This window comes from Myxocyprinus asiaticus, chromosome 34 (genome assembly GCF_019703515.2).
Source record: "Myxocyprinus asiaticus isolate MX2 ecotype Aquarium Trade chromosome 34, UBuf_Myxa_2, whole genome shotgun sequence".
NCBI classification, from domain to species: Eukaryota; Metazoa; Chordata; class Actinopteri; order Cypriniformes; family Catostomidae; genus Myxocyprinus; species Myxocyprinus asiaticus.
Window position 1 is genome coordinate 12,292,326 of NC_059377.1, and position 16,033 is coordinate 12,308,358.

Consider the following 16,033-nt stretch of genomic DNA (forward strand, 5'->3'; position numbering starts at 1 on the left):
TACTTGTTGAGGGTCTATAAACACTATAATATCAAACAAAAAAAATTACCCACAAAAAGAGGCCACTATTACAGTCAGCACAGGGCGGTCAGATCATTTGTGTTTTAAGGTCAGTGCTTACCATGCCTCGTGCCCAGCAGTACACAACCTCAGTCAGGCCAAACTTGAACTGGGACACAAAGTCTTCAGCAGTCTGAGTTATTCCACAATCCCTCTGCAGATCGCCAATACGCTGTGCCACGCAGAGTACTTGATTGATGCCCTAGAGAAACAGAGAGATAGAGACAAAGAAGGAAGAAGAAAACACTAGAGAAGGAGAGTTTTGCAACACAAATATAGATATGGGAGAGTGGTGTCAAAAATGAGTTATTCAGAATAATTGCTATCTTCATTTCAACAATCCTGATATCTATTCTTAAAGCTATGTGTAATTTCTGCGGCACTAGCAGCATTGAACGGAAATGCAATAAACAGCCTTCCGAATACAACAAAAACTGTGTTTTGCATGTAAAAGAAAATGTTCTGCATGGCAGGTAAAATACATTTTTTGTAAAGTAAACTTATACAGGTCTAAAAATATACATCGTGCATGTAATATTGGTGAATTTCCAATGTATAAAGCCACGTAAATTCTTTTAAAGTGTCACGTTAGCGAGTTTCACATTCAAAAGCAAGAAACACCATTACAAAACGTAAAAATGTGTACATAATAATTCAAATTCGTCCCTCAATTTTATAAAAAAAAAAAGAACAAATCGCGGTTACAGTGAGTTTTAACATGATTTTAATGTGATAAAATCACTTACCTTGAAGTTATATCCAATATTACAGCTGCGCTGTCATGATGACGTAATGCCATTATCCCAGAATTGGATATAACTTTACACAGATAAGGTTACGAAGCAATTTTATCTCATTAAAATCATGTTAACATGTATAATGTTAAAGTCTTTTGGCTATACTTTTGAAATGTATTTTAACATTTATGGACTGGCCCCATTTATTTCCATTGTAACTGCAAGTTTTGCTTCTTTTTAACCCTCCTTTTGTCTTATGGTCATTTTTGACCCAGGTCAGGTAAAGAATAGGTTATAAATAAAGCTTAGTTTTTGGTACTGGAACCAAACGTTGTGAATTTGTCAAAACCATCAAAACAAACAAAATGAACGTTTTTTTTTTTTTTTTTTTGTATTTAATTGCTCAAGAGAAATAACAATTTAAAACAAACTGTTCCTTCCATTGTCTTAACGGGTCAATTTTGACCCGTACGCTAAGAACCAGTTGTGACCTTTCACCTTCAGACTTTCTGAATTTTATTCAGCTTTAAATAGTTTGTTGTACATCTATGAACCTAAAAATGTACAAATTTGACCTAATTTTTTTTTATTTTATTTTTTTATCCCCCTCGCTTCATACTGTTCTCTAGCTCCCCCACCTGCTCTCTTGGGTACTGCATCATTCCCACACATTGCATACTTCACATTCAAAATGGGTTTGTGCCCAAATGCATGTCCACATATGTTTTCACAGTTTTGAACAGGTAATATGTTAGTAAGTACCTTTACTAACATGATTTTATATGATTATATAAAAAAGCATACCCACTGATAAAAGACCTATTGGATATAATTTTCTTCTAAAATATTAGATGGCAGAAATATCTATTACGGCACCTTCCTAAACCCCTGTAGCACCACAACAAATCAGAGGGAAGGAATGTTGCACTGGACATGCAAAGTAGGCCCATTTTGACTGCTGGAAAAGGCAATAGAGAATTATGTGTGAAATAAGCTTGTACTAAAATTTTAATTTCCCCCTTATCATTATACACTTTGGGACCACAATAAAACAGATTTTCATTAAAGGGGTGGGGGGTCTTTAGTGCCGTTGTACATTAATACAATACCCAAAGGACAAGTTACACCATAAATTCTGATGACTGAGTTTAACTTGTATTGACTGAAGTAAAAAGTGGCACATCTGACCCCACTCTTAGTACACAGCTCTTAGTACAGCACTGCATCAGTCTCTTTTGTCCTATCCTCCACTCTCTCCTCCATCTGCTGTCTAAGTGCTTACACAACTAGAGCAGGGCAGGAAATGTAGTCAGACAGTCAAACTGCAGCTACATCACCTGTACGCCCTAACCTCACAGTGTTCCAACAGTAAGAGCATTTTCACATTGGTTTATGACACACTGTGAACTAAAACTCTTGTGCACTTCTCAATCTCCTGTCATGACTTATTTACGGTCCCTTTAAAGCACTTCCATGTTTCTGGGCCATTCAACAACACACAGACATGGCGTGTACAACTCTCCCCTTTGCTAGAGGCATAAATCACAGGCAGACTGCATTCACTACACTCTCATACACACATTCTCTCACACTCTCATCTATACATAATCATCAGGACTATATATGATATAGCAGATTACTTGATAAACAAATACAATTCCCAATCTTGTTATCTCAGGCATGAACAAGTCTTAAATATTACATTAGTGTGAATAATTTAATGCTATATACCAATAATATATTATATTTAGTTGGATTTTAGGCATGATATTGTTGTATTAAAGACTTGGTATGTGCATTCATGCTTAAATAAAGACTTTGAGGCACACTACACTCCACAGTTTTACCTCCTGTAGCGTGTTGGTGATGTGCGGATCTATCTGGGTATTCTGTGTAAAGATGAGGCAGGACAGCAGGGCGGCGCTTTCCTCAGGGGCGAGAGGACTCAGCGTGTTCTCAAACAAGAGTTCCGTCAGCAACAGCTCATGACTGCTGATCTGACACGCCACTCGCCCCTTCAACTGAACTGCCCCTGTGCTGTCCACATACTGCAGAGATTCCAGCACCTGGGAATATAGTACTATAGTGTTGTCATTGGAAATGGTCTCGAATATCTGTAAACATTTCATTATGACATTACATTTAAACAATAAATTCGGTGTGAAAAACAGCATTTCATTTATTATTATTTATTTGTACATTGTAATGTTATTAAACCTGATTTCAATTAAAATGTAAAATTCCACCAAAAAACAAAACATAACCTGTCAAAACAGTATATATTTATCATATCAGTGTCTGCCAATATGAGCACTCATTAATTATCGCCATTGGTCCAATATTGAAAACGGATAATATCTGGGCTTATTTTTTTCATTTCAAAAAGTATACACATTTTCAATGTCAAATAAAAAAAACCGAATAAACAGTTATCCATCTTTTTTTCATCGTATATTATAAAGTTTTGAAATAATGTTTATTTGAAGCATGTAATATCCTACAAAAAACAAACTGTTAAACAGTATATATTTATAATAATTTATTGGACTATATTAGCACTTTATCATCATTAATGGCATCATTAATTAACACCTTTTGTCCGATATTGAAAGTGGATAATATCTGGGCTTATTGTTTTCAATTCAAAACATATACACAATTTCTCAGTCAAATTTAAAAAATAATAAACTGTTATCCATATTTTTAAATGTACATTACAAAGTTTTGAAATAATGTTTATTTGAAGCATGTAAAATTTAAAAAAAAAAAAAAAAAAAAAAAGTCAAACAGCTTAGATTTATAATATTGTATCAGCCAATATTAGTGCTTTTCTATCATCATTATTGGCCTCATTAATTATCGCCATTGGTCCGATATTAAAAATGGATAATATCTGGGCTTATTCTTTTCATTTCAAACAGTATACACATTTTCTCTATCAAATTTAAAAACTAATAAACAGGTATCCATCTTTTTTACTGTACATTATAACATTTTAAAAATAATGGTTGAAGCATGTAAAATTCTACAAAATAAATAATAACAATAAAAAATTAAAAAACAATCCAAAACAATATAGATCTTTCAACTCGGTCAAAATATCCGTATCAGCCAATATTAACATTTTTTTAATCATCATTATTGGCCTGATTAATATTGAAACTAGATAATATCTAGGCTAATTTTTTCCAATTCCAATGGTACACACTTTGAAAAAGACACATTTGTATACATTTATAATATCGGGCATCATATTGGTAATTGGTCATAAAATAAATAATAATTACAGGACTTTGGCCAACATTTTTATATTGGTTCATCCCTATATGTCTTTATTAGGATAGCTCAATCTATGTCTACATGTTTAGATGGAAAATATGTTCAACCCTTGATGGAATTATTACAACTGCATATCAAAAAAACCTCTCAATTTCTCTGTGTTTTACATTACTAGTTGTGAGGTCCTATTACTACAAATATCAGTGGGTTTATATGACTAATCTACATGGTAAAAGTGTTGGACTGTGCAATTGGCACATTTCCATCTTTAATGTAGATATCCAGCTGAGTGACAGTGTTTGTGTTGAACTGACCTTGATTCTCTGATGGTACTCTGGCAGCAGTGTCAATGACTGATCAGACACAAGAAACAGAAGTTTATCCAGCTCTTCCTGTACACTCATCCTCTCCTGTACGCGTGCAAACTGATCAAGATATTCACAGAGAGAGAAAAGATGAAAGAGAGCTTATCGCTGTACTCAATCAGCAGACAGCAGAAGGTGAAATGTGGAAGTGATTACTGAGAGCTAATGAGACAGATCTTTATCCCGCCTCATCACTGTCACACTGAATAAATGGAGGTCTACGTGTGTTAGAAAGTTACTGAGCCAAATTCATACTAAATATGGACCAGAAAATATAGCAGAGGTCACACTTTATTTAGAGATGACTGTTTTTCTTTGTGTGACTGTGATCAAAGCTAAGTCATAATGAATTGGAATGAATGAAAAATGGATGGATGGATGGATGAGGACAGACCTGTTCAGTGAATGTGGGTGAGTGGATACAGTGGAAGTCTTTCAGGCAGTCTTGTAACACTCGCTGTCTAATCACCCCCTCCACCACATCCACACCCTTCAGGTGCAGGTCGTTCACAGGATCAAGGGTCGCTATGCCGCCTGGATTGGCCTCGGCCAATCGTAGGAGCTCTTGTGTTGCTGTAGAAATGGCCTGACCTGGTGGATCGAGTCTAAGAAGAGAATTTTATTTCACATTTTCAACTAATTCAAATTCACTCAAGTTCATCACTCACACATACACACCTGAAGCGTGGCTGTTGCCTTTTATTGTAGTTGTCGATGATTCTCTCTGGAATGACTTTGAGGGTTTTGGTTGTGATGGCAGAGATGTCCTGCAGCTTCAGCTTCTGCACTGTATGACTGCAGGGTCCTAAACACACACACACACACACACACACACACACACACACACACACACATATATAGACACACACTGTAAATCACACCATCTACACTACAAATCAATGCATTTGGCCAACAGTTCAGTCTGTATAAGTATAGATTTGTAAATTTAGGTGTAATTTGTGATTCTGCTCAGTGTTATAAAATGTATAGTTACAGTCATGGAGACTGATTGGCCAATACAGCATTCCAGCCTTGCTAAAATACACAATATAATAACAGCTATGATCATCTATCTACTGTGTGAGTAACGGTGCAGCATACATAGAGGCCAATAATGAACATTAGTTTACATGTCTGAAACTAAATCTTCTAGTGGAAGAATGGCCCTTAGTGAATTTGCTACATAAATTTTATTTTTTTTTTTACTGAAAATTTGTGTCCTTAATACTTTCATAATTTAGTTTGGCAAATGCACAGCCTCTCATAATTTGTTGCTTCAGTATTGCAGTGTGTAAATATGTGTGGATGAGACACTGACTGTCAGGTTTAGGGGGTGAATGTGTTAGTGTGTGTATATGACTGACCCTCTGGAATAAACAGTGTAGCACTGTAGACGGGGGGTAAGGTTTTATTTGACCTATCAGCACCAAGCTCCTCATTACCCTTCTCACAGATAATGAGAGCGGTAAACATGCGATTTACAGCATCATTGGACACCTGAGTGGGGAGACACAGGAAAACAAATACTGAATATAGGAGACTCTCAAGGGTCAGATGCTATAGCCCTGTTACTGATTTATGTTTATAAGAGACATTGACTAATGTTTTTCAATATTGATCAAAATGTAGTCATATACCAACAAGACGTAGACCAATATATCGGTTGTACCGATTAATCAGTGTTATCGGCAAAAATCGATGCCGATAGTTGCCTATAGTTTTTTTTTATTCGTACGTGTTGCTCTGTGGCCGGCGCTGGAGGAGTCTACAGTTAAAATGGCTATCAATTTTAGAACAGATCAATATTTAAGTCTTTTTTTTTAATTATTATTACTAAAATCTCCACTTTCACATTCTTCTTCCTTTGTTTTGCGATTCCTGTTCTTTGTGCATATTGCAACCAACTGGGCAGGGAGGAGAATTGATAGTAAAAAAGGACTTAAATATTGATCTCACACACACCTATCATACTGCTTCTGAAGACATGGATTAAACCACTGGAGTCTTATGGATTACTTTTATGCTGCCTTTATGTGCTTTTGAAGCTTAAATGTTCTGATCGTCATTAACTTGCATTGTATGGACCCATAGAGCTGAAATATTCTTCTAAAAATCTTTGTTTGTGTTCAGCGAAAGAAAGAAAGTCATGCACATCTGGGATGGCATGAGGGTGAGTAAATAATGAGAGAATTTTCATTTTTGGGTGAATAAGCAAGTAAATGTGACCATTCTATAGTAAAATGACTTCTTTATGCAGTCACACACCTGTAGAATGACTCCCAGGGTGTTGTGATGCTGGACATTGTTCACAATCACCACCCTCCCAACAGACAGAGCTTTGAGTCCATTCACTGACTCCAGCACAGCTCGCTACCAAAAACAGAGACACGTGAGAGAGAATGTTATTGTTGACAGTAATGTTTATACTAAAATGAAAGACTTTTCCATAGCAGTGTTTACTGTATCCATGGATTTGTGTTTTGTTAGTTATATATGCAGTGTGACCTAGAACCATAATTGTGTGTTTGTGTACATTTGTATAGCTGGCCAATACTCAAGAACTCAAGAACCGTTTGGTCTATCAAAAACTCGACAGACACTCAACGAAGACTGCCTTCTTTTAGTAGCTGAAACCCTGCGACTGGCTAGAGCTAACTCCAAATCATCTGTCCTCATCCTCCTTGACTTCTTCTGCTGATTTTGACACAGTGAACCACCAGATTCTCCTGTCCGCTCTCTCTGACCTGGGCATAACAGGAACTTCGCTTGGATAGTTGGAGTCATACCTCACAGGCAGATCATTCAAGGTCACCTGGAGAGGAGAGGAGTACAATTCACACGAGCTGACCACTTGGGTTCCTCAGGGATCAGTGCTCGGACCCCTCCTCTTCTCGATCAACACTACATCACTCGGACCGATAATTAAGGCACATGTCTTTTCCTACCACTGCTATGCTGATTATATGCTGCTCTACCTGTCGTTCCAGCCCAACAACCCACTGTCTCAGCTTGTACCTCTGCCTGCCTCTTGGAGATCCCGGCCTGGGTGAAGGATCTCCACCTTCAGCTCAACTTTGCCAAGACTAAACTCCTCGTAATCCCAGCCATCCCGTCTCTTGACCACAACCTCACTATTCATCTTGGTTCAACTACACTAATGCCAACCAGGACAGTCCGGAACCTGGGAGTGGTGGTAGATGACCAGCTTAACTTCACTGCCCACATCTCGTCAACCACCCAGTCTTGCATGTTCGCACTTTACAACATCAGGAAAATTAGACCTTTCCTGTCTGAATATGCTATGCAGCCCCTGGGCCAAGCTCTGGTCATTTCGAGACTGGACTACTGTAATGACCTGTTGGCTGGTCTCCCACCAAGCATGATTAAGCCACAGCAGACGGTTCAGAACGCAGCAGCGCGTCTGGTATTCAATTAGCCAAAGAGGGCTCGCGTCACCCCACTCTTGATTTCCCTCCATTGGTTACCTGTAGCTGCCCGCATAAAATTCAAGGCTTTGACTCTGGTCTTCAGGACAGCCTGTGGAACAGTGCCCTTGTACGTAAATTCACTCCTTCAGGTCTATGTCCCAACTTGCTCTCTGCGGGCAATGAATGAGCAGCGCCTGGTGGTCCCGTCGCTTAGAGGCACAAAGTCCATTTCACGATCATTCACTCTCTCTATTCCTCTGAGGTGGAGTGAGCTTCCAACCTCCATACGATCTGCTGAAACCATCTCAACATTCAAGAACCAGCTGAAAAACACATCTGTTCTGAGAGTACTTAACCAAAACACTCTAAATGCACTTACTATTAAAAAAATAAAGATAAAAAATAAAAATAAATTCTTTGTCTTTCTCTTTCTTCTGCGTTAGCATCTTTACAACTCCAGCCACTGTGAAAACCTGGCAATGCGATACCGAAGATATTGTTGACTTTTGTACGACAAATCACTTGTTTTGTTCTTCATTTGTAAGTCTCTTTTGATAAAAGCATCTGCTAAATGACTAAATGTAAATGTATGCCCCAAAGAGACCAGTCTCATGATTTTAGGCCAAACATTTCAGAAGTTATAAGCAAAAATTGTATTGGGCAGAGCTTCAAAAAAATGCTCATTGGGAATCATTTGGCATATGTAAATTAGCTGATATTTCAATAAAGCGAGAAAGCATTTCTTCTTTTTTTTTTTCTTTTGCATTGAACATCAAGTTAAATGAAACACTGAGTTAAATATGTCAGATAATGTGACTCCTTTGATGTGCTGTGGTACACAAATACAGTGAGTTTATACAGTATATTTGTGTATGTGTTTGCGAGTGTGTGTGTGAGTTGGTTTTTGTGGTTACGAGGAAATATTTAGGTTAAAAACTAGTAATTATGAGGGTGTTTTGCTATAAATGTGGTTTATGAGGACACCCCTAGTGTCCCTGTAATTCAAACAGCTTAAAAAAAACATACTAAACAAGTTTTAGGGGTAGGGGATAGAATATTTGTACAGCATAAAAATCATTATGTGTATGGAGAGTCCTCATAATGATAGGAGTACCAACATGTGTGTGTGTGTGTACCTGCAGGATCTCTGTGGTAATGCGCAGCTCTGTGATGGTGTGGTAATATGACAGTAAGTCAGATAACTGACCCTCGGTGTCCAGTGGAGGGAGAGAAGAGAGAGTGTTTTTCAGCTCGCTTATTCTTTTTTCATGGGCCTGACAGAGAAAGAGGGAGAAATAAGTCATAGAAGAAAAGGACAATTTCAAAACATTTCATCACACATTTCATATTTCAGTCTTCAGTAAAACTGAAACGCCCGACAGCTTTTCATCTTCCCTCAAAGACTGCTGGAAATGAGTATGTTTACCTGTGTGTCTCTGTGACTCTCAGAAAAGCTCCTCCTCATCATGTCAGTGACCCTCAGGGCCTCCACACGCAGCAGGTTCAGGATCATCGTGTAGGTCAGTCTGAACTGAGACTGCAGCACTGTCGGTTTCCCCTGATGACGAGGAAAGCGTCACACTTTAACGCCATCTTTTTGTGTTCTTCAATAATTCAACCCATATCATCTACATAGTCCATTCCAATTAACTGACTGGAAACTGAAATTCAAATCTGCAGACTGTGATATTGAAGTGGCATCAAAAAGAATACTGTCATCATTTACTGACCCTCACTTTGTTCAAAACCCGTCTGAATTTCTTTCTTTTGTGGAAAAGGAGATGCTGGGCAGAATGACAGCCTCAGTCAACATTCACTTTCAGTGCATGGAAAAAAGTACCTAACACCTCTTTTTGTGTTCCACAAAAGAAAATAATATTGGTTTGGGTGATTAAATAATGACAGAATTTTTTATTTTTGGGTAAACTATCCCTTTAAGCATCCAAATACCATTTTTGGGCCACTGTAGCTATTGAGGCTCTTTGAGAACATGGACTACAAACATATAAGATCAACCTCTCTTCAAATAAGAATATCACTATGCAATCAAAGGATCCATGTACGGCAAGGCTCTTTGTGCTCTTTCAGTGTAATTAGAGTGGAGAAATGGGGCTGACATAAACCAGCAGCCCTTGACAACACACTGTGTGTGATTACAGCATCGGCTGCTGTTGCCATGACGCCCACAGAGTTGATGAGCACACGGATTACAGTCCCATAAGAGAGCAGCTGCACTCATCCTGCTCCGATGGGTCAAATTCGCCATTATATGGAATTTTAAGTGAAAACCTCATTTTCTCAAAGCATGGGAATCACTTGCAAAAACAACTTGACTTTGACATTTTTTGAAGAAAAAGTGGTGATGCTTGCCTGTGCTAAACTCACCGCCACAATACTAGGGTGTTCTGGGTGATTGCCAGGGCTTTGCTATGCAGTTGTTAAGGAAATCTGGGTTGTTTTTAACATGTTGCTATGTGATATCTGGGTGGTTTCTTGCTGACCCAAGTATTTCAGGAAGTGTAAAATTTTAGCCAAAATATCTAACGCTGCATGAAACATTGGGCCTTATTCGTGAAACATGAGCAGAAAAACATTTGTGGGTAAATGCATACTTACGTAAATTGTCCCATTAAACTGAATGGGACAATTTATAGAAGTATCGTTTCAGTAAAGATTTACACACAAATGTGTTCTGCTCGTGTTTCATGAATAAGGCCCATAGAGTCTCCTATAAAATGTAAGTAATTCTGAAATCTCCAGCTTATTCTAAGATCTGCCCCAAATGTGTACATAAATGTTTTTTTAATGTCTATATATCATTATCCAAGGTAGAAATGTGTTGTGTGGTAGAAATATAAATAAATACGCAGGGTTGGGGTGTAACGGAATCCATGTAACGGCTTTACGTTTTTAAAATAAAACATATGAGTAACTGTATTCCACTACAGTTACAATTTAAATCGTTGGCAATCGGAATAGATGAAATTACTCTGACGTCACACCGAAGGAAATCGTGTTTCGGGGTTCTTTGAGCAGCAGATTTCAATGGTGGAAACAGGCAGCTCTGCAGTATTAATAATCTTTTAAGATTTATAGAATGTAATAATGTCTGTTAATGTTAATAAAAGTTATTATAAAGGAATATCTATGGTTTACAGTGAAGAAAGTATGTGGGTTTTTCTGAAATATCAGCAAAACAAGTTTAAACTTGGTTCAATGCACCTGTATGATTATGTCGGACATGTAACAGGTTGATGAATACACATCATCACATGTTTAACAAATTTATAAAACCTATGAATTTAGGTACTTAGAAATGAAAACTACCATCAGACATAAAATATGTGTCTTAATATTAAATTTTACTTCAATATGGTCATATTCCATATCAAAATTTAATAACAGCTGTTTTCGATTGAACAATATTATTTAATGCATTCAAAATAAATGCAAAGACTTCATTTTCGCTGTATTACATTATTTTTATTCACTTTATTATTATTTTTATTTAATTCACTGTTCCTCCCGTTATATCTGGTCATATAAGATCATCGTTAGATAATATTTGACCTCATATCTGCCAGAGCAACAGCACTTTGGAAATTAAAAACAGCCGTTTGCAATCAGAGTTTACGTAATTTCTTCGTAAAAAGTTAATATCCACCAACTGCTGCTGCGGGTCAACGGTGTCTAATAGAGCTGACGCGATAACAATGACAGTGACACATGAAATATCATCATCATTTATGCAAAATCATGAGTTTTTCCTGATGCAACGATCTGGTGAAAATGTAAAGAAGCCCTAATCGCCAATAATCTGTAAGAAACGGGGTGTTTCAACCCCACAAACAACACTTTGGGCAGTTTCCGTGCAATTTGAGCAAAGTGCCCATAGACTGCAGTTATTTTTTGGGCAACCAAAAGAACCCGGAAGGGGCGGGGCAGAGCGTTTGTTTGTAAAAAGTAACTTCATCTATACAGTTACTTTCAAAAAGTATTATAGTAACTGAAGAGATTATTTAGCATTTTATTGTCATTTGTTTGATTTTATATTTAGTCTATTCAGTTGGAAAACATTTTTGCTTTTAAATGAAGCGATCAGAGTAGCGTTTGAACAGCGGTTTAATGAAACACTTTCTTTATGATGAGTGAAAAGGTGGATTTGACGCCATTGAGGATCTACAGACCTTATTCACGCTAGCGCCATCTTTGATTTCTAATGGGATTGACAATGAGGCTGTGAGGGACAGACTTACAGTCTCTTCAATAGGCTGTACTGCAGTTTAAAGTGTTTTTGGATCGTTCCGCTGAATACATTGAAAAAACATATCTTCAGGAACATTCAGTATACAAAGAACTCCAGACAACGAGTTGAGGAAAATCAGATGTGATCTAGCAGCTTTATACAGCTTTTTTCCGTTCGTGCCACTGAAGAGACTGTAAGTCTATCCCTCACAGCCTTATTTTCATTCCCGTTAAAAATCAAAGATAGCGCTAGCATGAATAAGGTCTATAGCAACAATAAAAATAAAATAAAAAAAACGCTCTGACAAATGAAATATAAATCCGATTACAAGGCTTTTTGGTTTGTACATTTTTGTATGAGGTTTGGATATATTTACAAGCATAAAGGATGCTTATATGAGAGATACTAAACAATGTAGCCTGTAACATCATATAGAAAGCTACAAATAATAGATTCTATGAACAGAATCCACAAACGATTGGAAGATGATTTTGTGTACACTCTGTGGGGTTTTGAAGTAACTTTGGAGCAGCAGAAATAGTTCCTTGTGTAAATTGCCATGTGAACATTTAGCATTATGTCAAGGTAAAATGGTATTTCTAGCCATTAGATTCAACTGTTACCAGTCGCGATTATATTTTATAATAAATTCTATCATGAAAATCCATTTTTTTTCCCTTTAGTAAGACCTTTGATGTTAGTGCAAAGATTTACTGCAAAAATTTTACTCTTAAGAATGTTTGTATTTGGGGGCCTGGGTAGCTCAGTGGTAAAACACGCTGGCTACCACCCCTGGAGTTCGCTAGTTCGAATCCCAGGGCGTGCTGAGTGACTCCAGCCAGGTCTCCTAAGCAACCAAATTGGCCCGGTTGTTAGGGAGGGTAGAGTCACATGGGGTAACCTCCTCGTGGTCGCTATAATGTGGTTTGTTCTCGGTGGGGCGCATGGTGAATTGAGCGTGGTTGCCGCGGTGGATGGCGTGAAGCCTCCACATGCGCTATGTCTCCGTGGCAACGCACTCAACAAGCCACGTGATAAGATGCGCGGGTTGATGGTCTCAGATGCGGAGGCAACTGGGATTCGTCCTCCACCACCCGGACTGAGGCGAATCACTACGCCACCACGAGGACTTAGAGTGCGTTAGGAATTGGGCATTCCAAATTGGGAGAAAAAGGGGAAAAATCCCCCCCCAAAAAAAAAAAATCGAACAAATCCTTAAAATAAATGTACTTGAGAAGCTACACAGCATAAGATATTTAGGCTTCTCCAGAGCATGTATTGTTTATATAAGTGTATTTTGTTTTACAGTACTGATAGATTTTTCACGTTTTTCAAGTTAAAAAAATCTGTCATTGCTGAAGAAGTAATCCAAAGTATTTATATTACGTTACTGACCTTGAGTAATCTAATGGAATATGTTACAAATGACATTTTACAGCAAGTACTCTGTAATCTGTAGTGGAATACGTTTTAAAAGAAATCCTCCCAAACCTGTAAAAAGGTAATAAAAAAAGTACAAATAATTAAAAAAAAAAAAAAAAACACACAAAACAAACACAAGGTATTTCTCATCAGAATTATGAGCAGTTATCCAGAAGTCTAGTAACAGAACCTGAGGAGAGAAATGAAGTAACTACATGGAGATTCATACAGACACAGGTGCAGTACTACTGACCAGCATCATGGAGTGAAGATCTCCCATATCATGAATTCCAGCCTTACAGAGGATTATAACTGTTCCTGTGGCATCCAAACCTCTCCTGCCAGCACGGCCCGCCATCTGAATATACTCACCTACAAACACACACACACACTGGTTTCATTATATTAGTGACAACATCTCATAGATGCAACGTTACTGAAATTACACAATGAAGGATTATCATGAAAAATATATAGATGAATTTGTGTGCTTTGGGTGATCTGCAAAACGTCTTAAATTCAAACTATTACACACACGTAGATGTTTCCAACACATCAAAGGCCTGAATACAGTCCATTCACATATGCACTAACATCTGCACTACCCAAGCATAATCAATGTGCTCATTCATTAGACACTGCTTGGCTATCATCACCATCTGTCTCCATCAACAAGTACATGACAGCTCCTTTCCATATAATAGCTATTGTTATGATAATAAGTCATGATTATCATTTTAAATTTAGAATAACTGCAAGAAGAGAGCTAAATAGATGCATGTCAGGGCGTGTTTAAACATAACAAACATGTAAACACCTGGTCACTTCATGCACTTTTAATGATCGGATATAGCAATGCCCTCCAAGATGGATACCAGATGGACATAAACCACCTCCGGAGGTGGTTTGAGATGCATTCCAGATGAAACTCGGTCAAGTGTTAATGCATCTGGCTGTTCAAGCTACATATGTAAACTTTACTCCGCCCAAACAGTGCTACGTCAGCATAAGGAAAATGTGAAACATAACAGCTACTTTACTCTCCCTATGAGTCCAGTGCAAAGCATGCTGGGAAATGGAAATCCCCTGCCCAGTTTCAATGGAATGTGCTTATTCAATCAGATAGCAATCCGATCCATAAAAAGGCATGAAGTGACCGAGTGTAAATACCCCCAAAAGTACCTAGTAAGCTGCCTAAATAGGACAACAAGGCAGCTCATTAGGTTTTGGAACAGAAATCAACAGTGCTGAATAGTGTTTTTACCAGGCAGCAGGTTTCTGAAGCCAGTGCCGTCGTGTTTTCTGATGCTGTCAAACACAACAGTCCTGGCGGGCATGTTCACGCCCATAGCAAATGTCTCTGTGGCAAACAACACCTGACAGAGAGAAAGACCGTTAGTGGCCAACTCTTTCTGTAGTCAAGGATGAGTTACTGTAGATTAATAAAATAAAACGTTAATAAAACAAACCTTCACTAAACCTCTGGAGAAGAGCATCTCAATAACCTCCTTCAGGATTGGCAGGATGCCACTGTGGTGAACGCCAATCCCTCTCTTTAGCAAATCCCGCATCAACAGAATCTGAGGGCAAAACAACACTGATAAACACTGAAACTGCAATAGTGACAGAAGTCTTGACAATGGCTAATGCACATTTTCTAAAATACCTTTGAATGATTATTGAATAAGTGTTCATTTAATTTCAGCAATTTTGTCTCTATTATTAAATTTATATTTGATAGAAATGTATCAAATTTTATAAATGTATAAGATGGAAAGTTCTGATCCTGGATGCTGATTGGTCACTACAGGTTCCAGCTGTGCTAAAGTAAACAATACAGTAACAGCTATGTGAAATTCAACGTGTCACATTAATTTTGCTGCATAGCAACATTCTATTATGTCAGGGACTATATTTTTTAGCAGATGGATGAATGAATATACCTAATAGAGTTGTGGCCAAAAATATTGGCACCTTTGGTAAATATGAGCAAAGAAGGCTCTAAATGTCTTTATTGTTTATCCTTTTGATCTTTCAAAATATTCACAAAAATCTAACCTCTAACAGATATCAAACAAATCCAAACACAACACAAGTTTTACCAAAAAATGAATATTTTTGTCAAATATGTGTGTGACACAATTATTGGCACCGTTGTATTCAATACTTTGTGCAACCTCCCTTTGCCAAGATGACAGCTCTGAGTCTTCTCTTATAATGCCTAATGAGATTGGAGAACACCTGGCAAGGGATCTGAGACCATTCGTCCATACAGAATCTCTACAGATTCTTCAAATTCAGAGGTCCACTCTGGTGGACTCTCCTCTTCAGTTCATCCCACAGGTTTTCTATGGGATTCAGGTCAGGAGACTGGGATGGCCATGGCAGAACCTTGATTTTGTGCCCAGTGAACCATTTTTGTGTTGATTTTGATGTTTGTTTTGGATCATTGTCCTGCTGGAAGATCCAACCAGGGCCCATTGTAAGCTTTCTGGC

General features: G+C 37.8%; 1 protein-coding gene across 1 annotated transcript in view; it reads right to left on the reverse strand.

The window, feature by feature from the left end:
• LOC127424934 (helicase SKI2W-like) overlaps nucleotides 1-16,033 on the reverse strand; it is a 30,393-nt gene that overhangs the window by 759 nt on the left and 13,601 nt on the right. Inside the window, exons 17-28 of the mRNA XM_051670500.1 lie at nucleotides 15,007-15,117; nucleotides 14,802-14,913; nucleotides 13,791-13,909; nucleotides 9,296-9,427; nucleotides 9,006-9,143; nucleotides 6,707-6,811; nucleotides 5,806-5,938; nucleotides 5,120-5,246; nucleotides 4,836-5,046; nucleotides 4,391-4,501; nucleotides 2,645-2,863; nucleotides 122-262 (exon numbers count right to left, since the gene is read on the reverse strand). Of these exons, the coding sequence (XP_051526460.1) occupies nucleotides 122-262; nucleotides 2,645-2,863; nucleotides 4,391-4,501; nucleotides 4,836-5,046; nucleotides 5,120-5,246; nucleotides 5,806-5,938; nucleotides 6,707-6,811; nucleotides 9,006-9,143; nucleotides 9,296-9,427; nucleotides 13,791-13,909; nucleotides 14,802-14,913; nucleotides 15,007-15,117 (1,659 nt within the window). The remainder of the gene's footprint in view (nucleotides 1-121; nucleotides 263-2,644; nucleotides 2,864-4,390; nucleotides 4,502-4,835; nucleotides 5,047-5,119; nucleotides 5,247-5,805; nucleotides 5,939-6,706; nucleotides 6,812-9,005; nucleotides 9,144-9,295; nucleotides 9,428-13,790; nucleotides 13,910-14,801; nucleotides 14,914-15,006; nucleotides 15,118-16,033) is intronic.